The sequence below is a fragment of the Lontra canadensis genome, unplaced genomic scaffold, assembly GCF_010015895.1.
Source record: "Lontra canadensis isolate GAN:19392208 unplaced genomic scaffold, GSC_riverotter_1.0 scaffold1, whole genome shotgun sequence".
NCBI classification, from domain to species: Eukaryota; Metazoa; Chordata; class Mammalia; order Carnivora; family Mustelidae; genus Lontra; species Lontra canadensis.
The window spans coordinates 100578564-100593293 of NW_022630995.1; the positions used below are offsets into that span (position 1 = coordinate 100578564).

Genomic DNA, 14730 nt, shown 5'->3' on the forward strand with positions numbered 1-14730 from the left:
CAGCCTTCATATGTATATATATGCATGCTCTTATTTTACTCACAAGTTAATGAGTTAGAATTGTTCCGAAGGAGTATATAGACCAAGTAACTTTTCCTAATAATTGTACTTTTTTATCTGAAGAATTTGCCCTTTATTTAGTCCAGGATGTAAAGGAAGGTTTTTTGGAAACTTTATTAATAAATGCCTTTTCAATTAAATGGTCTGCCTTTTTTCTTTAAATATACATACAACTTTCTTGGTATTTCCAGAGGAATAATATAAAATTTAAAAACTTCAGGCACTAGGATTATGTAGATGGTCTATTCTGATATTCAGGATACACTCTTTCCTTTTCCTTATCTTGAGGTTTATTGGAGATCACTCTATTCCAGTTCCACCTTATTGTTTTGCTGTTTTACAGATCGAAGTGGATATTCCTCGGTGTCATCAGTATGATGAACTGTTATCATCACCAGAAGGTCATGCAAAATTTAGGCGTGTATTAAAAGCCTGGGTTGTGTCTCATCCTGATCTTGTGTATTGGCAAGGTAACATTTTCCCCCCATTATTAAGATTCTTTCTGAAGTACCAGAAGCATGTTGCATGACTGAAAATTTAAAAATTTAAAACAAATTATCAAAATATCCTTAGCTTTGTGGAAAGCTATTACTGGTTTTCCATTTTTTGAGAGATCTTTTTTTAAAACTTTGTCTAAATGCATAGTAGATATCATTTAAATGCATGATATTTAATGAAACAATTTGCCATAATACTGATTAGTCAAGTAGGAAGAATACTTTGTACTATTGTAATCTTTGGGGATACTATTTTTAATGATATGCAAGTAATAAAATAATATTATACCATAATTAATTTGGGGTTAATTGATATTCTTGTCATTTAATGATTTACAACCTGGTTATCATGGTTATTAGGAATTAGAGAATAGGATACCACCCTACACTGCTTATTTTATTTATTATCTCTCTCTTATTAAATAACTTTAATGTTTCATGTCCTTCATTTTTAGTCCTTCTCATTATTATTTTTGTAGTCATTGATAAATTCATGAATGAGATGCCCATTCTTCCCAGTTTTATTTTTTAATTTGCTGTAATGAACAGTAGTTGCTTTTTTTTTTTATTTTAAATCTCAATTTCTGGCAAAACTTAAAACAAAGCTATTATTTTTCCTAGCCTTGTCCCTTTTAGAGTTCTGTATCTTCCTAACAATTATAGATAGATTTATGTACCTACCTCCCTTCAACATGATAACATATGAGCAGCATTATTATCAATAAAAGACATATGTAACATATTTGTATTTTACTGTACAATTTTAGAAAGATTGCTTTTCTTCATCCCAGAGAAACTTATAAGACAAATTTCCATCTCCAGGATAAGGAAACATGCTTGGAGATGTTAAAATGATTGCCAGGATCACCTAGGGTCAGAGATGAGACTATATAGTCCAAGCCTTCTATCAATTTTACATTTTTCAACTACTGTATTCCTCACTTTAACTCAAAATAATAGATAATAATAACAGTATCTGATCTGTATTGGGCATATACTATGTGCCAGTCATTGTCAATTACTCCTCACACTACACCATGATGTGTAATATATTTCTGGATGAGTAATACTTAAAATGCTTAATCTATATAGAAGTAATTCAGGGAACTTAATAAGGTATGTATATACACTTATACTGATCTTTATTTACTGAATTCTTTATCCCAAACTCCTTTCCACCAGGTCTTGATTCACTTTGTGCTCCATTCCTATATTTAAATTTCAATAATGAAGGTAAGCCTGTTTATCATGTAAATAATCACTGTACATATTTTCCTAAAATATTTTATTCAAACAGGAAAGTTTTTTTTTTTTTTAAGATTTTATTTATTTGACAGAGAGAGAGAGAGATCACAAATAGGCAGAGAAGCAGGCAGAGAGAGGGAGAAGCAGGCTCTCTGCTCAGCAGGGAGCCTGATGCAGGACTCAATCCTAGGACCCTGAGATCATGATCTGAGCTGAAGGCAGAGGCTTTAACCCACTAAGCCACCAAGGCACCCAAGGTTTTTGTTTTTGTTGTGAGGTACTTGATCTCTTCCTAGTAGATACTGTAAATTTCTTTTTTTTTTTTAAGATTTTATTTATTTATTTGACAGAGAGAGAGATAACAAGAGCAGGAACACAAACAGGGGGAGTGGGAGTGGGAGAATCAGGCTTCCCATGGAGGAGGGAGCTCAATATGGGGCTCAATTCAGGGACTCTGGGATCATGACCTGAGCCGAAGGCAGATTCTTAACGACTGAGCTGCCCAGGCACCCCTACATACTGTAAATTTCTGTGAAATAATCTGTTAGACTCATTTTAGAGGATATGAAAGATTAATTTATTACTAGAGTTTCAGTTGTAACAAGACAGTGACTAGAAATTTAGGGGGAATCTGATTATGAATTCATCTTCTTTTGTGCCACTTAATGAACTTTGGAGAAAATTTTGACTTCTTTAGAAACTAGTTTTAGTCCATGTATACTTTCTAAACAGTTTGTAAAGAAATAAATAGTGGTCTTTTTCTCCAAAACTGATCATTTCAATCATTTCTTAATGAAGACTTTTCTTATTCTCCCTCTTGAACTCATACAGCACCTTATATTTCTGGAAGTTTATCTTATGTATGTTTTATATTTTAGTTATTTATATACTAACATAGTAACCCTTTCTTTGGTTAAAAGCTTTTTTTAATGACAGCTTTTTAATTTTCTGTCCTCCTCTTATAATGCCTCTTTTATAGTGGGTTTTTCAAAAAATATTTGTTAAATTTAATTGACTCTAATCACTAATGATATCACATCTAGGCTGCTACCCTATATAGCATAAATCTCTAGAAGTCTGAATCTTGGATTTCCATCTTTTATAAATTCTATTTCAGGTCAGAATTTACAGAGATTTCAGGAATTGAGTCTAGAGATAGCATAATCCCAGAGAGCTAAAATTTCGCTATTTGAGTGATTTTTAAAATGTACTGTTCTCTGACATCAATACTCATTAATCTAGACCAGAGATTTTGCTATGTTTAGTTAAACATAGTCTATTATTACACATTCTGATCCAAGAATATTAAGAGATCTTTGAAAGAACAGTTTATGACTAGAGCTCCTAAATCCAAAGTTCTCAGACTCTTTTGTTTGTATCAAAAAAATTAAGGATCTTAAGGTCTGTATGACTCATTAATAATGACCAATTTAGATTTTTTTTTAAGTATGAAGTTGTGATAATAAAAGTTTTTAATGTTGTGGGATAAAGATTGTCATACTCATTCGAAACTGAAAAATTACTAGGATGGTTATCTTTTGTCATCCAAAATATTTTCTGTTTTAAAAGATAGAGGTTCTCTCCCACTTAATTTTGTGTTTCCATCAATTGTTAACATTATTCTTGTTTAATACTAGATTCAAGGATCGTGTGCAGAGTGACTACTGACCATTTACCCCATTAACTAATTTGCTATATATCTTTGCCTTATTCTTTCTTAGCCTTGGCTTATGCATGTATGTCTGCTTTTATCCCCAAATACCTGTATAACTTCTTCTTGAAAGACAACTCACATGTAATACAAGGTAAGCAAACGTCTTTACTTGTCTTTTTACAGAGTAAGTTCTTATGTCAAAAATAACCAATGCTAAATTAAATTTATAATTATGACCTAATAAAATATGGTAATTGTCCATCACTAAAACCCATGAAGAGACCATTAGGTTTAGTCTTTCTTCCAAGTCCATAAAGAATTACGGTATTTTTCTAATGACTACTATAACCAAAGACAAACATGTTTTATAGGAAGGAAGTTGCTCTTTGCTTTTATGTTAATTTAGTAAAGCCATCCAACTTCAAGAGCCATGTAATGTCAACTTCTGAGAATTAATGAAGTTCTGTATTATAAGAGTGTATCTTGTATCTTATTGAGATATGTTCAATACTTATTCATAGTTTCCTTATTACCTTTATCAGTAATGTTTATTATATAATTGGCAGTACTCTTTAAGATTCCAGCAAAATCCAAAATGAGTGGATTTAGTAACACCTTGAATGATACCAAGAGATTTCAGAGACTATACGATGCAAATAATTTACCAAATAGTGACCAAAACAAACTGAAAAGATTAAAGATAGAAAATATTCATGTAAGTATTTGTGCATCACAAAATGTGATTCCTTAATCTTTAGTTAAGTAAAGTCAGAAATAATGCTATTATTTTTAAAGCTAACATGAACCCATAATATTAATTGAACTTTCCTATATAAAGCCTGGAAAACATCTTTTCCCAAATTTATCAGGCCTCTATTAAAGCATAGTGCCTAGCCAGATTACTGTACTTTAAGAAAGATGAAGATATTTGGAGAATCCTCAAATAAAAGCGATCAAAACAGAATTTATATAATAAAAAAAAAGTATGGTGACTAATATGATGTAATAATAAAACAAAAAACAGAGTTTATAAAATGAATTGGCTAGGTCTCAGAGGGCCATATTACATAGCTTCTATTATATTCGGTTTTTTTTTTTTTGGTTCTTTATAGTTTCCTATTTCAAAATACAGAAAGGATTTACCTCTAAAAATTTAGTTTCATTTTTCTAGTAATTGTTTTAAAATACAGATGAATGTATATATTTTATATTGATAATGAATTTCCAACTTGGAAAAGGTAAGTTCTTTTATTTTTTAGCTGCGAACTTTTAAAATACACTTTAAAAAGGCTTATTATACAAATAAGCAAGACAAGATCTTGTTTCATGTAAGTACAAGAGAAACCATAATATCCACAACGTGAATTTGGACTTAGTCAGAAAGGCGAAAACCACTCTTAATTTGTTAGATTAATCAGTAATACATTTTAACATTTAGATTATAATTAAAAGACTATACAATTACTTAAAGTTTATTTTTGTTAATGTTAATATTTTCTCACGTATAATTTCTATAAATTTGTGTTTGAAATCTTGAATTGGTAACTAATCTTAAAACTTTTCAAGGCTGCAATAAATGTTCTTTAATATTACGATGAACGTGTATATTTTCCCAAGAGACAATAAACAAGGTGTCTATTTGTTCAGTTTTTGTATTGACCATATGTTATATAAGAAAAAAGCAGTTTCAAAAAAGAAAAAGAAAAAAAGCAATTTCAAGTAAGTAATTCAGGGGACGCCTGGGTGGCTCAGTGGGTTAAAGCCTCTGCCTTCGGCTCAGGTCATGATCCCAGGGTCCTGGGATGGAGCCCTGCATTGGGCTCTCTGCACAAGCGGGGAGCCTGCTTCCCTTCCTCTCTCTCTGCTTGCCTCTCTGCCTACTTGTGATCTCTCTGCCAAATAAATAAATAAAATCTTAAAAAAAAAAAAGTAAGTAATTGCTCTGTACTGACTCTATGCCAGGCACTACTTAATAGAAGTTCCTAAGGTAATTAACACTCAGTCCTTTTCCAAGGGATTTCATAGTGTAATATAGGAAGTAAATATGAAAATAACTACTTAAGTCAATGAAATAAATATACATACTGCTATATTAGCACAGAGGATGAAGTTGGGGAAGTTATTTTGTGTTGGTTTTTTTTCTCAAATTTTCTTTTCTTTTTGGTAGCAAAGGAAAGAGAGAACATGTCTAGAAAGGTTTCATGAAAGGCAATATTTATTGATGAATTTGAAATTAGAGTAGGAATTTGCTTGGCAAAAGGGAGAAAGAAATCCTTAAGACAGAACAAGGAAGAGAACTGTAGTAAAAAAGTCCAGAATAGGTTGATAAAATAACCAGTAGTCAAATCTGATGCCTGAAGGCCAAAGAAAGCTGGAGGATGGGATGAAACAGGATGCTGATTTTTGGTTACTAAAGTTTATGGAAGAACAGTTGTTTATTTTTCTTCAAAATGTTTATTTTAGGCTTAGAATTAGAAATATTCGGCTCTCACTTTATTGTTTTCCTTCTTTGTGTGTCCTCCCCTCCCCTTTTGTTATGTAGTATTTTTAGCTTTAAACTTCAAAGTGACATTGATTTTTGATTAGCATCAATAACACATGCACACTTTCCCACCCATAAAATTTGAAAAAGCTGTATATCATATGAAATCAATCAACTCAACAGCTATTTGCAGAATTGCATATTCATTGAGTCATTGAATTGTCTCTACAGAAACCAGTTTCTATATTGGATTGCACTTTTAAATGTTATTTATTTGTTTTTATAATTATATACTAATAGAATATGGAAGTTTTTTATTTTAAAATTTTTCATAAAATACAGTATTTACATATTCATAAGACTCTAAAATGCTTTGCCTCTTACAGAAGAGACAAAAATTATCTGTTTAGTCAAAGTACCCTGTTTTGTTTGTTTACCATGATCCTATTAACTTGTTACCTGCAGACATTTTTAAGAAGATAAAAAATTTACTTCTAGCCTAAATGAAATGTCTTTATCATTTTTGACACTATCAAATTAATCCCCAGTAATGTTACTATTGAGTTGATAAAGTATCAATACACAGGAATTTTTTTAAAAAATATACTGGTTAAACAGCTCAAGGTTGGACTTCTAAATTAAGATCCTTAAAATTACTCTTAGACTCAGAACCTTAGAGTGCCAGCTGGATTGAAAAAGGTGGAGGGATCTGAAAGGGATAGATTGGTTAGAGTTGCAGAGATATTGGAAAAACAGGCTTATAACTTGCAGGACAGACGTACCTTAGGCTATTGAAGAGAAAAAAAAGGCAGCTTTAGGCTAGCGAAGAAAGGCAGCCATTTAATTATTAAAAATGGGAACTAATCCTATATGGAAAACCCAGCTATACTGAAAAGTCCCCCACTAATGGGTCCGTGATTAAAGGAGCGAGACTGATACAAAGTGAAGGTCAAACAAAGCTTTATTCCATGCCAAGCATCAAGAATCAAACCAACCGGCCGGGGCCATGCCTCTTACAGAGAGCACGAACGATCCGTCTCTGCCTTACAGACTAGCCTTTAAGGGCAAAGGCCATGTGGTTGGGCCTGGCCATGCACATGTGGCCAATGAGATTGTAAAACACAGAGAAAGCTGCATAGTCATGTTAGGTCACACATAAGTGACCAATTGAATTACAGTTTGCCCTATAGTAGACATTTGAACTAGTCTATCACCTTGGTCAGAATTGGCGCCCAAACGGCACCCAAAGGGCGGGGCCCTTACTCCTTGGTAGCTAGGGAGACTGTATGCGCCCCCTCCACTGATCGGATGTCTTCACCTGGCCTAACCCACCCTTGTATTTGGGCTTTGTTACCTAGGACTGGTTTCCAGGACTTGTTTTTCAGTACGTCCCCTGGGGGAAAGGGGGGCAGGGACAGTTTAAGTTTTACTGTATAAACAACAAAGTTATTGTTTAACCAGATGGAAGCGCTCTGGCTAAATAGGTTCTTACATATACATTTATGTCTTTTTTCAATTAAGAAAGGAACAACCTAGAAAATTGGCCTATAAACTTTTAAACTATACTACTTCAGAGTCATTCTGCTGTATGTTGTCCACCAAAACAGCCATTGGAATTTTGCTACAACTTTAAATGTTCTTGTGCTGTTTACTTATTTTTTTAGAAAGATTTAATTTATTGGCCAGAGAGAGAGAGCAAGAGAGCAGGGGAAACAGCAGGCAGAGGGAGAGGTAGAAACAGATTCTCCGCTGAACAGGGAGCCCGATGCTGGACTCAATCCCAGGACCCAGGGATCATGACCTGAGCTGAAGGCAGACACTTAACCCAGTGAGCCACCCAGGTGTCCCTCTTGTACTGTTTCCAAAACTAAGGCATATTCACACTCGGACAATTGGAAAATGTGGTTTCTACAAGTCAGAAAGGGGAAGGGAGAAAGAATTACCATATAAACCTAGGAAATAAAATTGCATGAAAAATTTCCCAATATTCTGTTTTCCTGTATATGTTTCTAAATCCGTTGGGGAAAAGGATGGTATCTTCTCTGTAATGTCTCTAATGTAGTACAGCACTTAGCTAGGATGGCTGTATAACTAAACTGGGGTATTTTTCAGAGTTTAAAAGGCACACTAACTGCACCAGACACTGCACCTACAGGTGGCAACTGGAACTCTCCATGTAATCAGGATGTATGGTCACGCTGCACACAGACATTGAGTAAGTTTTTGAGGAGAGAAGGAAGAAGGAAGATAGACTAAAGTTGGAGTCTAAAGGCCAGCTGTCAAAATAGGAGTATAATATAAATCTCCTTTCTCATCAAACAATAAGAAAAAGAGAGGGAGATACGCAATTTCACCTAAAGGGTTATGCATTTGGAAAAACAGTGCATTGCTTGTTTTGGGTTGAATAAACATCTTTGTCATGGATGGCTTTAATGATAGCATATTGGGAGAGAGTAGGAAATACATTGAACTTACAACCTTGCTGTTTTCCAGAATGTCTTACATCTTGTGACTAAGGAGATTTTTCCTGAGACTGAAAATGTTCTGCCTTTAATAGAAATAGTATGAAAACTGTTGAGTGAGCTTGTTTGTATATTTACCAGAGCACGGTATGTGAACCAAAAAGAAAATAGCTGACAAGTATAGGCCTGAAAATTATCTTTCTCTTCTTTTGAACCCACCTCTTTTCTTTTTGACATAAAGGTTGATGCTTGTTTTAGATAGCAAGCCAAATTTTACAACTGGCAAAGTTTGTAATGTGAGATAATCTAATTTGGGTTCATTTACAGTAAAATAACTTTGACTTCTTTTGAGTGCTATGCGTCCAAATGGCACCAAATGAATTAGCTTAGGCACATTTTACTTGACAAGAGATTTATGACTCTCTGCATATTTACATACACTTAGCGTCTTCAATGCCTAATGGAAAATAACATATAGTTACAGAACTTTTAGAACCAAGAATGCTATTTTTGATTTGTGAGCTGAGGAAATCTTTTGCTTTAAATCTCTCCCCTATCATCCTTCACCTTCTCCTTACCCAATCTAAGGCAATGAAAGAAGAAAGACTACTTAGAAAGGAAAAAGTAAGGATATCCATATGTGGGAACTTACTGAAATTTCATCTTGTATCCATTTTATGAAATTGTTTTTGAAAACAGATGACTTATTTATAAATAGCTGTACAAAAATATGGTAGTGTCATACAAAAGCCTTACACTGTCATTTAAAAGTATGTAATGAATTAAGAAACTGTTTTAAACGAGATGTATAAGAATTTTTTAATTTGAAAAGATTAAAAAGGAAAAAGACTTTTTATTTTATATCTCATTGCAGAAAATTAAAAGGTATAAAGTCTCATTAAAACATACAAATAAAGTATATTAGACGTGGTTTTGTGCATTAGTGTGATATTAAACTTCACCTGAAGTCTAAGGGAGATTTTCGAAAAATCTTGATGTTCTTTTTTTTTTTTCCTTTCATTTAATTTTTTTTAATGTATCATGTATTATTTGTTTCAGGGATACAGGTCTGTGATTCATCAGTCTTACACAATTCACAGCACTCCCAAAAGCACATACCCTCCCTGGTGTTCATCACCCAGCCACTCCATCCCTCCCACTCCACTCCACTCCAGCAAACCTCAGTTTGTTTCCTGAGATTAAGAATTTCTTAATGTTTGTCTCCCTCTCTGGTTTTGTCCTGTTTCATTTTTCCCTCCCTTCTTCTATGACCCTCTGTCTTATTTCTCAAATTCCTCATATCAGTGAGATTATATGTTATTTATCTTTCTCTGATTGACTTATTTCACTTAGCATAATACCCTCTAAGAGCTTCATCCATGCCATTACAAATGGCAAGATTCCAGTTTTTTGATGGCTGCATAATATTCCACTGTGTATATATACCATATCTTCTTTATCCATCCGTCTGTTGATAGACTTCTAGGCTCCTTCCATAGCTTGGCTATTGTAGACATTGCTGCTATGAACATTGGGGTACATGTGCCCTTTTGAATCTACATACATCTTCGGTGTAAATACCCAGTAGTACAATTCCTAGGTTGTAGGGAGCTCTATTTCAACTTTTTGAAGAACCTCCATACTGTTTTCCAGAATGGCTGCACCAGCTTGCATTCCCACCAACAGTGTAGGAGGGTTCCCCTTCCTCCACATTCTTGCCAACATGTGTCATTTCCTGTCTTGTTAATTTTAGCCATGCTGGCTGGTGTGAGGTGGTATCTCATTGTCGTTTTGATTTGTATTTCCTTGATGCCAAGTGATGCTGAACACTTTTTCATGTGTCTGTTGGCCATTTGGATGTCTTCTTTGCAGAAATGTCTGTTCATGTCTTCTACCCATTTCTTGATTGGATTATTTGTTCTTCGGATATTGAGTTTGATAAGTTCTTTATAGATTTTTGAATACTAGCCCTTTATCTGTTATGTCATTTGCAAATATCTTCTCCCATTCTGTCAGTTGTTTTTTGGTTTTGTTGACTGTTTCCTTTGCTGCACAAAAGCTTTTTATCTCGATGAAGTCCCAACTGTTATTTTTGCCCTTGCTTCCCTTGCCTTTGGCAATGTTTCTAGGAAGAGTTGCTGCAGCTGAGGTTGAAGAGGTTGCTGCCTGTGTTCTCCTCAAGGATTTTGATAGATTCCCATCTCACATTTAGGTCTTTCATCCATTTTGAGTCTGTTTTTCTGTGTGGTGTAAGTAGTCCAGTTTCATTCTTCTGCATGTGGTTGTCTCAATTTCCCAACACCATTTGTTGAATAGGCTGTCTTTTTTCCATTGGACATTCTTTCCTGCTTTGTCAAAGATTAGTTGACCATAGAGTTTAAGGTCCATTTCTGGGCTCTCTATTCTGTTCCATTGATCTATGTGTCTATTTTTGTGCCAGTACCATACTGTCTTGATGATTATAGCTTTGTAATAGACCTTGATGTCCAGAATTGTGATGCCACCAGCTTTCATTTTCTTTTTCCAACATTCCTCTGGCTATTTGAGGTCTTTTCTGGTTCCATACAAATTTTAGGGTTATTTGTTCCATTTATTTGAAAAAAAGTTAATGGTATTTTTATAGAGATTGCATTAAATGTATAGATTGCTCTAGGTAGCATAGACATTTTCACAATATTTGTTCATCGAATCCATGCGCATGGAACATTTTTCCATTTCCTTGTGACTTCCTCAATTTCTTTCATGAGTACTCTGTAGTTTTCTGAGTATAGATTCTTTGCATCTTTGGTTAGATTTATTCCTAGGTATCTTATGGTTTGGGGGGCAATTGCAAATGGGATTAACTCCTTAATTTCTCTTTCTTCTGTCTTGCTGTTAGTGTATAGAAGTGCAGCTGATTTCTGTGCATTTATTTTATATCCTGACACTTTACTGAATTCCTGTATGAGTTCTAGCAGTTTTGGGGTGGAGCCTTTTGGGTTTTCCACATAAAGAAACATCATTCAAAGAGTGAGAGTTTGACTTCTTTGCTGATTCGGATGTCATTTATTCCTTTGTTGTCTGATTGCTGAGGCTAGGACTTCTAGTACCATGTTGAATAGCAGTGGTGATAGTGGACATCCCTGCCATGTTCCTGACCTTAGGGGGAAAACTCTCAGTTTTTCCCCATTGAGAATGACACTTGCTGTGGATGGCTTTTATGATATTGAGGTATGTACCCTCTATCCCTATAATGTGAAGAATTTTGATCAAGAAAGGATGCTGTACTTTGTCAAATGCTTTTTTTCTGCATCTGTTGAGAGTATCATATGGTTTTTGTTCTTTTTTTATTAATGTATTGTATCACACTGATAGATTTGCAGATGTTGAACCCACCTTGCAGCCCAGGAATAAATCCCACTTGGTTGTGGTGAATAATCCTTTTAATATACTGTTGAATCCTACTAGCTAGTATTTTGGTGAGAATTTTTGCATCAATATAATTCTCCTTTTTGATGGGGTTTTGTCTGGTTTGGGGATCAAGGTAATGCTGGCCTCATAGAATGAGTTTGGAAGTTTTCCTTCCATTTCTGTTTTTTGGTACAGTTTCAGAAGAATAGGTATTAATTCTTCTTTAAATGTTTGGTAGGATTCCCCTGGGAAGCCATCTGGCCCTGGGCTCTTCTTTGCTGGGAGATTTTTGATTACTGTTTCAATTTCCTTACTGGTTATGGGTCTGTTCAAGTTTTCTATTTCTTCCTGGTTCAGTTTTGATAGTTTATATGTCTCTAGGAATGCATCCATTTCTTCCAGATTGTCTAATCTGCTGGCATATAGTTGTTCTTATGAATGTTGTTCATATAGTTGTTCATAATGTGTTCTTATCGTTGTTTTTATCTCTTTGGTGTTGGTTGTGATCTCTCCTCTTTAATTCACTTTATTCATTTGGGTCCTTTCTCTTTTCTTTTTGATAAGTCTGGCCAGGGGTTTATCAGTTTCATTAATTCTTTCAAAGAACCAGCTCCTAGTTACATTGATATGTTCTCCTGTTCTTTTGGTTTCTATTTCATTGAATTCTGCTCAGATCTTTATTATTTCTTTTCTCCTGCTAGGTTTAGGCTTTATTTGCTGTTCTTTCTCTGGCTCCTTTAGGTGTGGGGTTAGGGTATGTATTTGAGCCCTTTCTTGTTTCTTGAGAAAGGCTTTCTATATTCCTATTAGGACCACCTTTGCTGTGTCCCAAAGATTTTGAACAGTCGTGTTTTCATTTTCATTTTTTCCATGAATTTTTTCAAATCTTCTTTAATTTCCTAGTTGACCTGTTCATTCTTTAGCCTCCATGTTTTTGAGTTCTTTCCAACTTTCTTCCTGTGATTGAGTTTGAGTTTCAGAGCTTTGTGGTCTGAGAATATGCAGGGAATGATCCTAAACTTTTGGTACCGGTTGAGACCTGATTTGTGACCCAGGATGTTATCTATTCTGGAGAATATTTCATGTGCACTAGAGAAGAATGTGTATTCTGTTGCTTTGGGATGGAATGTTCTGGATATCTCTGTGCAGTCAGTCTGGTCCCAGTGTGTCATTTAAAGCCTTTATACCCAGGGTGCCTGGGTGGCTCAATGGGTTAAAGCCTCTGCCTTTGGCTCAGGTCATGATCCCAGGGTCCTGGGATGGAGCCCTGTGTCACGCTCTCTGCTCAGCAAGGAGCCTGCTTCCTCCTCTCTCCCTCTGCCTACCTCTCTGCCTACTTGTGATCTCTGTCTGTCAAATAAATAAATAAAATCTTTTTAAAATAATTTAAAAAAATAAATAAAGCCTTTATATCCTTGTTGATCTTTTGCTTAGATGATCTGTCCATTTCAGTGAGTAGGGTGTTAAAGTCCCATACTATTATTGTATTATTGCCAATGTGTTTCCTTGCTTTTGTTATTAATTGGTTTATATAATTGGCTGCTCCCATGTTAAGGGCCTAGATATTTAAAACTGTTAGCTCTTCCTATTGGGTAGACCCTTTAAGTATGATAAGTCCTTCCTCATCTCTTATTATAGTCTTTGGTTTAAAATCTAATTTGTCTGATATAAGGATTGCCACCCCATCTTTCTTTTGATGTCTGTTAGCATGGTAAATGGTTTTCTACCCCCTCACCTTAACTCTGTTGGTGTCTTTGGGTCTGAAATGAGTCTCTTGAAGATAGCGTATTGATGGGTCTTGTTTTTTAATCCATTCTGATACCCTGTGTCTTTTGATTGGGGCATTTAGCCCATTTACATTCAGGGTAACTACTGAAAGATATGAATTTAGTGCCATTGTATTTCCTGTAAGGTGACTATTACTGTATATTGTCTCTGTTCCTTTCTGGTCTGTTACTTTTAAGCTCTCTCTTTGCTTAGAGGACCCTGTCAGTATTTCCTGTAGGAGTGGTTTGGTGTTTGCAAATTCTTTTAGTTTTTGTTTGTCCTGGAAGCTCTTTATCTCTCCTCCTCTTTTCCATGACAGCCTAGCTGGATATAATATTCTTGGCTACATATTCTCGTTTAGTGCTCTGAGTATATCATGCCAGTCCTTTCTGGCCTGCCAGGTCTCTGTGGATAGGTCTTCTTCCAATTTATTGTTTCTTCTGTTGTAGTTTACAGACCTCTTGTCCTGAACTGCTTTCAGGATTTTCTCTTTGTCTCTGAGACCTGTAAGTTTTACTGTTAGGTGATGAGTTATTGACCTATTTTTATTGATTTTTGAGGAGGTTCTCTATGCCTCCTGGATTTTGATGCCTGTTTCCTTCCCCAAATTAGGGTTGTTCTCTGCCATAATTTGCTCCACTATACCTTCTGCCCTCTGAGGGTCCTGAGACCACACTGTCCCAGCAAGGATTCCACCCCTGCTTAGCCAGTGGAGCAACATCCCTCAGTGGAGCAGACTTCTAACTAAAAGTTCTGATTTTGTGTTCTACTGCTCTGTCCCTTGCTGGTAGCCGGCTGATGGAGGCTCCCTCTCCCCGCATTCTGTCTTCTCAAATATCACCTTGGATTCACTTCTCCATATATCCTACCTTCCAGAAAGTGGGTGCTTTTCTGTTCATAGAGTTGCTATTCTTTTCTTCAGTCTCCTGTGGATTTCATGGGTGTTCAGAATGGTTTAATAACCATCCAGCAGAATTCCTGGGACCAAGGATGAAAATTAGGTCTCCTACTCCTCTGCCTTCTTGCTCCTCCCCTCCGATCTTGATTGTCTTTAGAGAATAATATAACATTTAACCTTACATAGTCACCTGTTTGTTAGAAAATACTATGTAGGGGGTTATATTATGGCTCAGATGTATATCTTCATTATTAGAAATCACAATTAAAATGTCC

General features: G+C 35.2%; 1 protein-coding gene across 2 annotated transcripts in view; it reads left to right on the forward strand.

Moving 5' to 3' along the window:
• The window catches only part of TBCK (TBC1 domain containing kinase), a 207843-nt gene that overhangs the window by 83851 nt on the left and 109262 nt on the right, over positions 1–14730 (forward strand). For both annotated transcript variants that reach the window (XM_032860374.1, XM_032860366.1), the window contains exons 17-19: positions 404–530; positions 1740–1790; positions 3524–3607. In XM_032860374.1, the coding sequence (XP_032716265.1) occupies positions 404–530; positions 1740–1790; positions 3524–3607 (262 nt within the window). The remainder of the gene's footprint in view (positions 1–403; positions 531–1739; positions 1791–3523; positions 3608–14730) is intronic.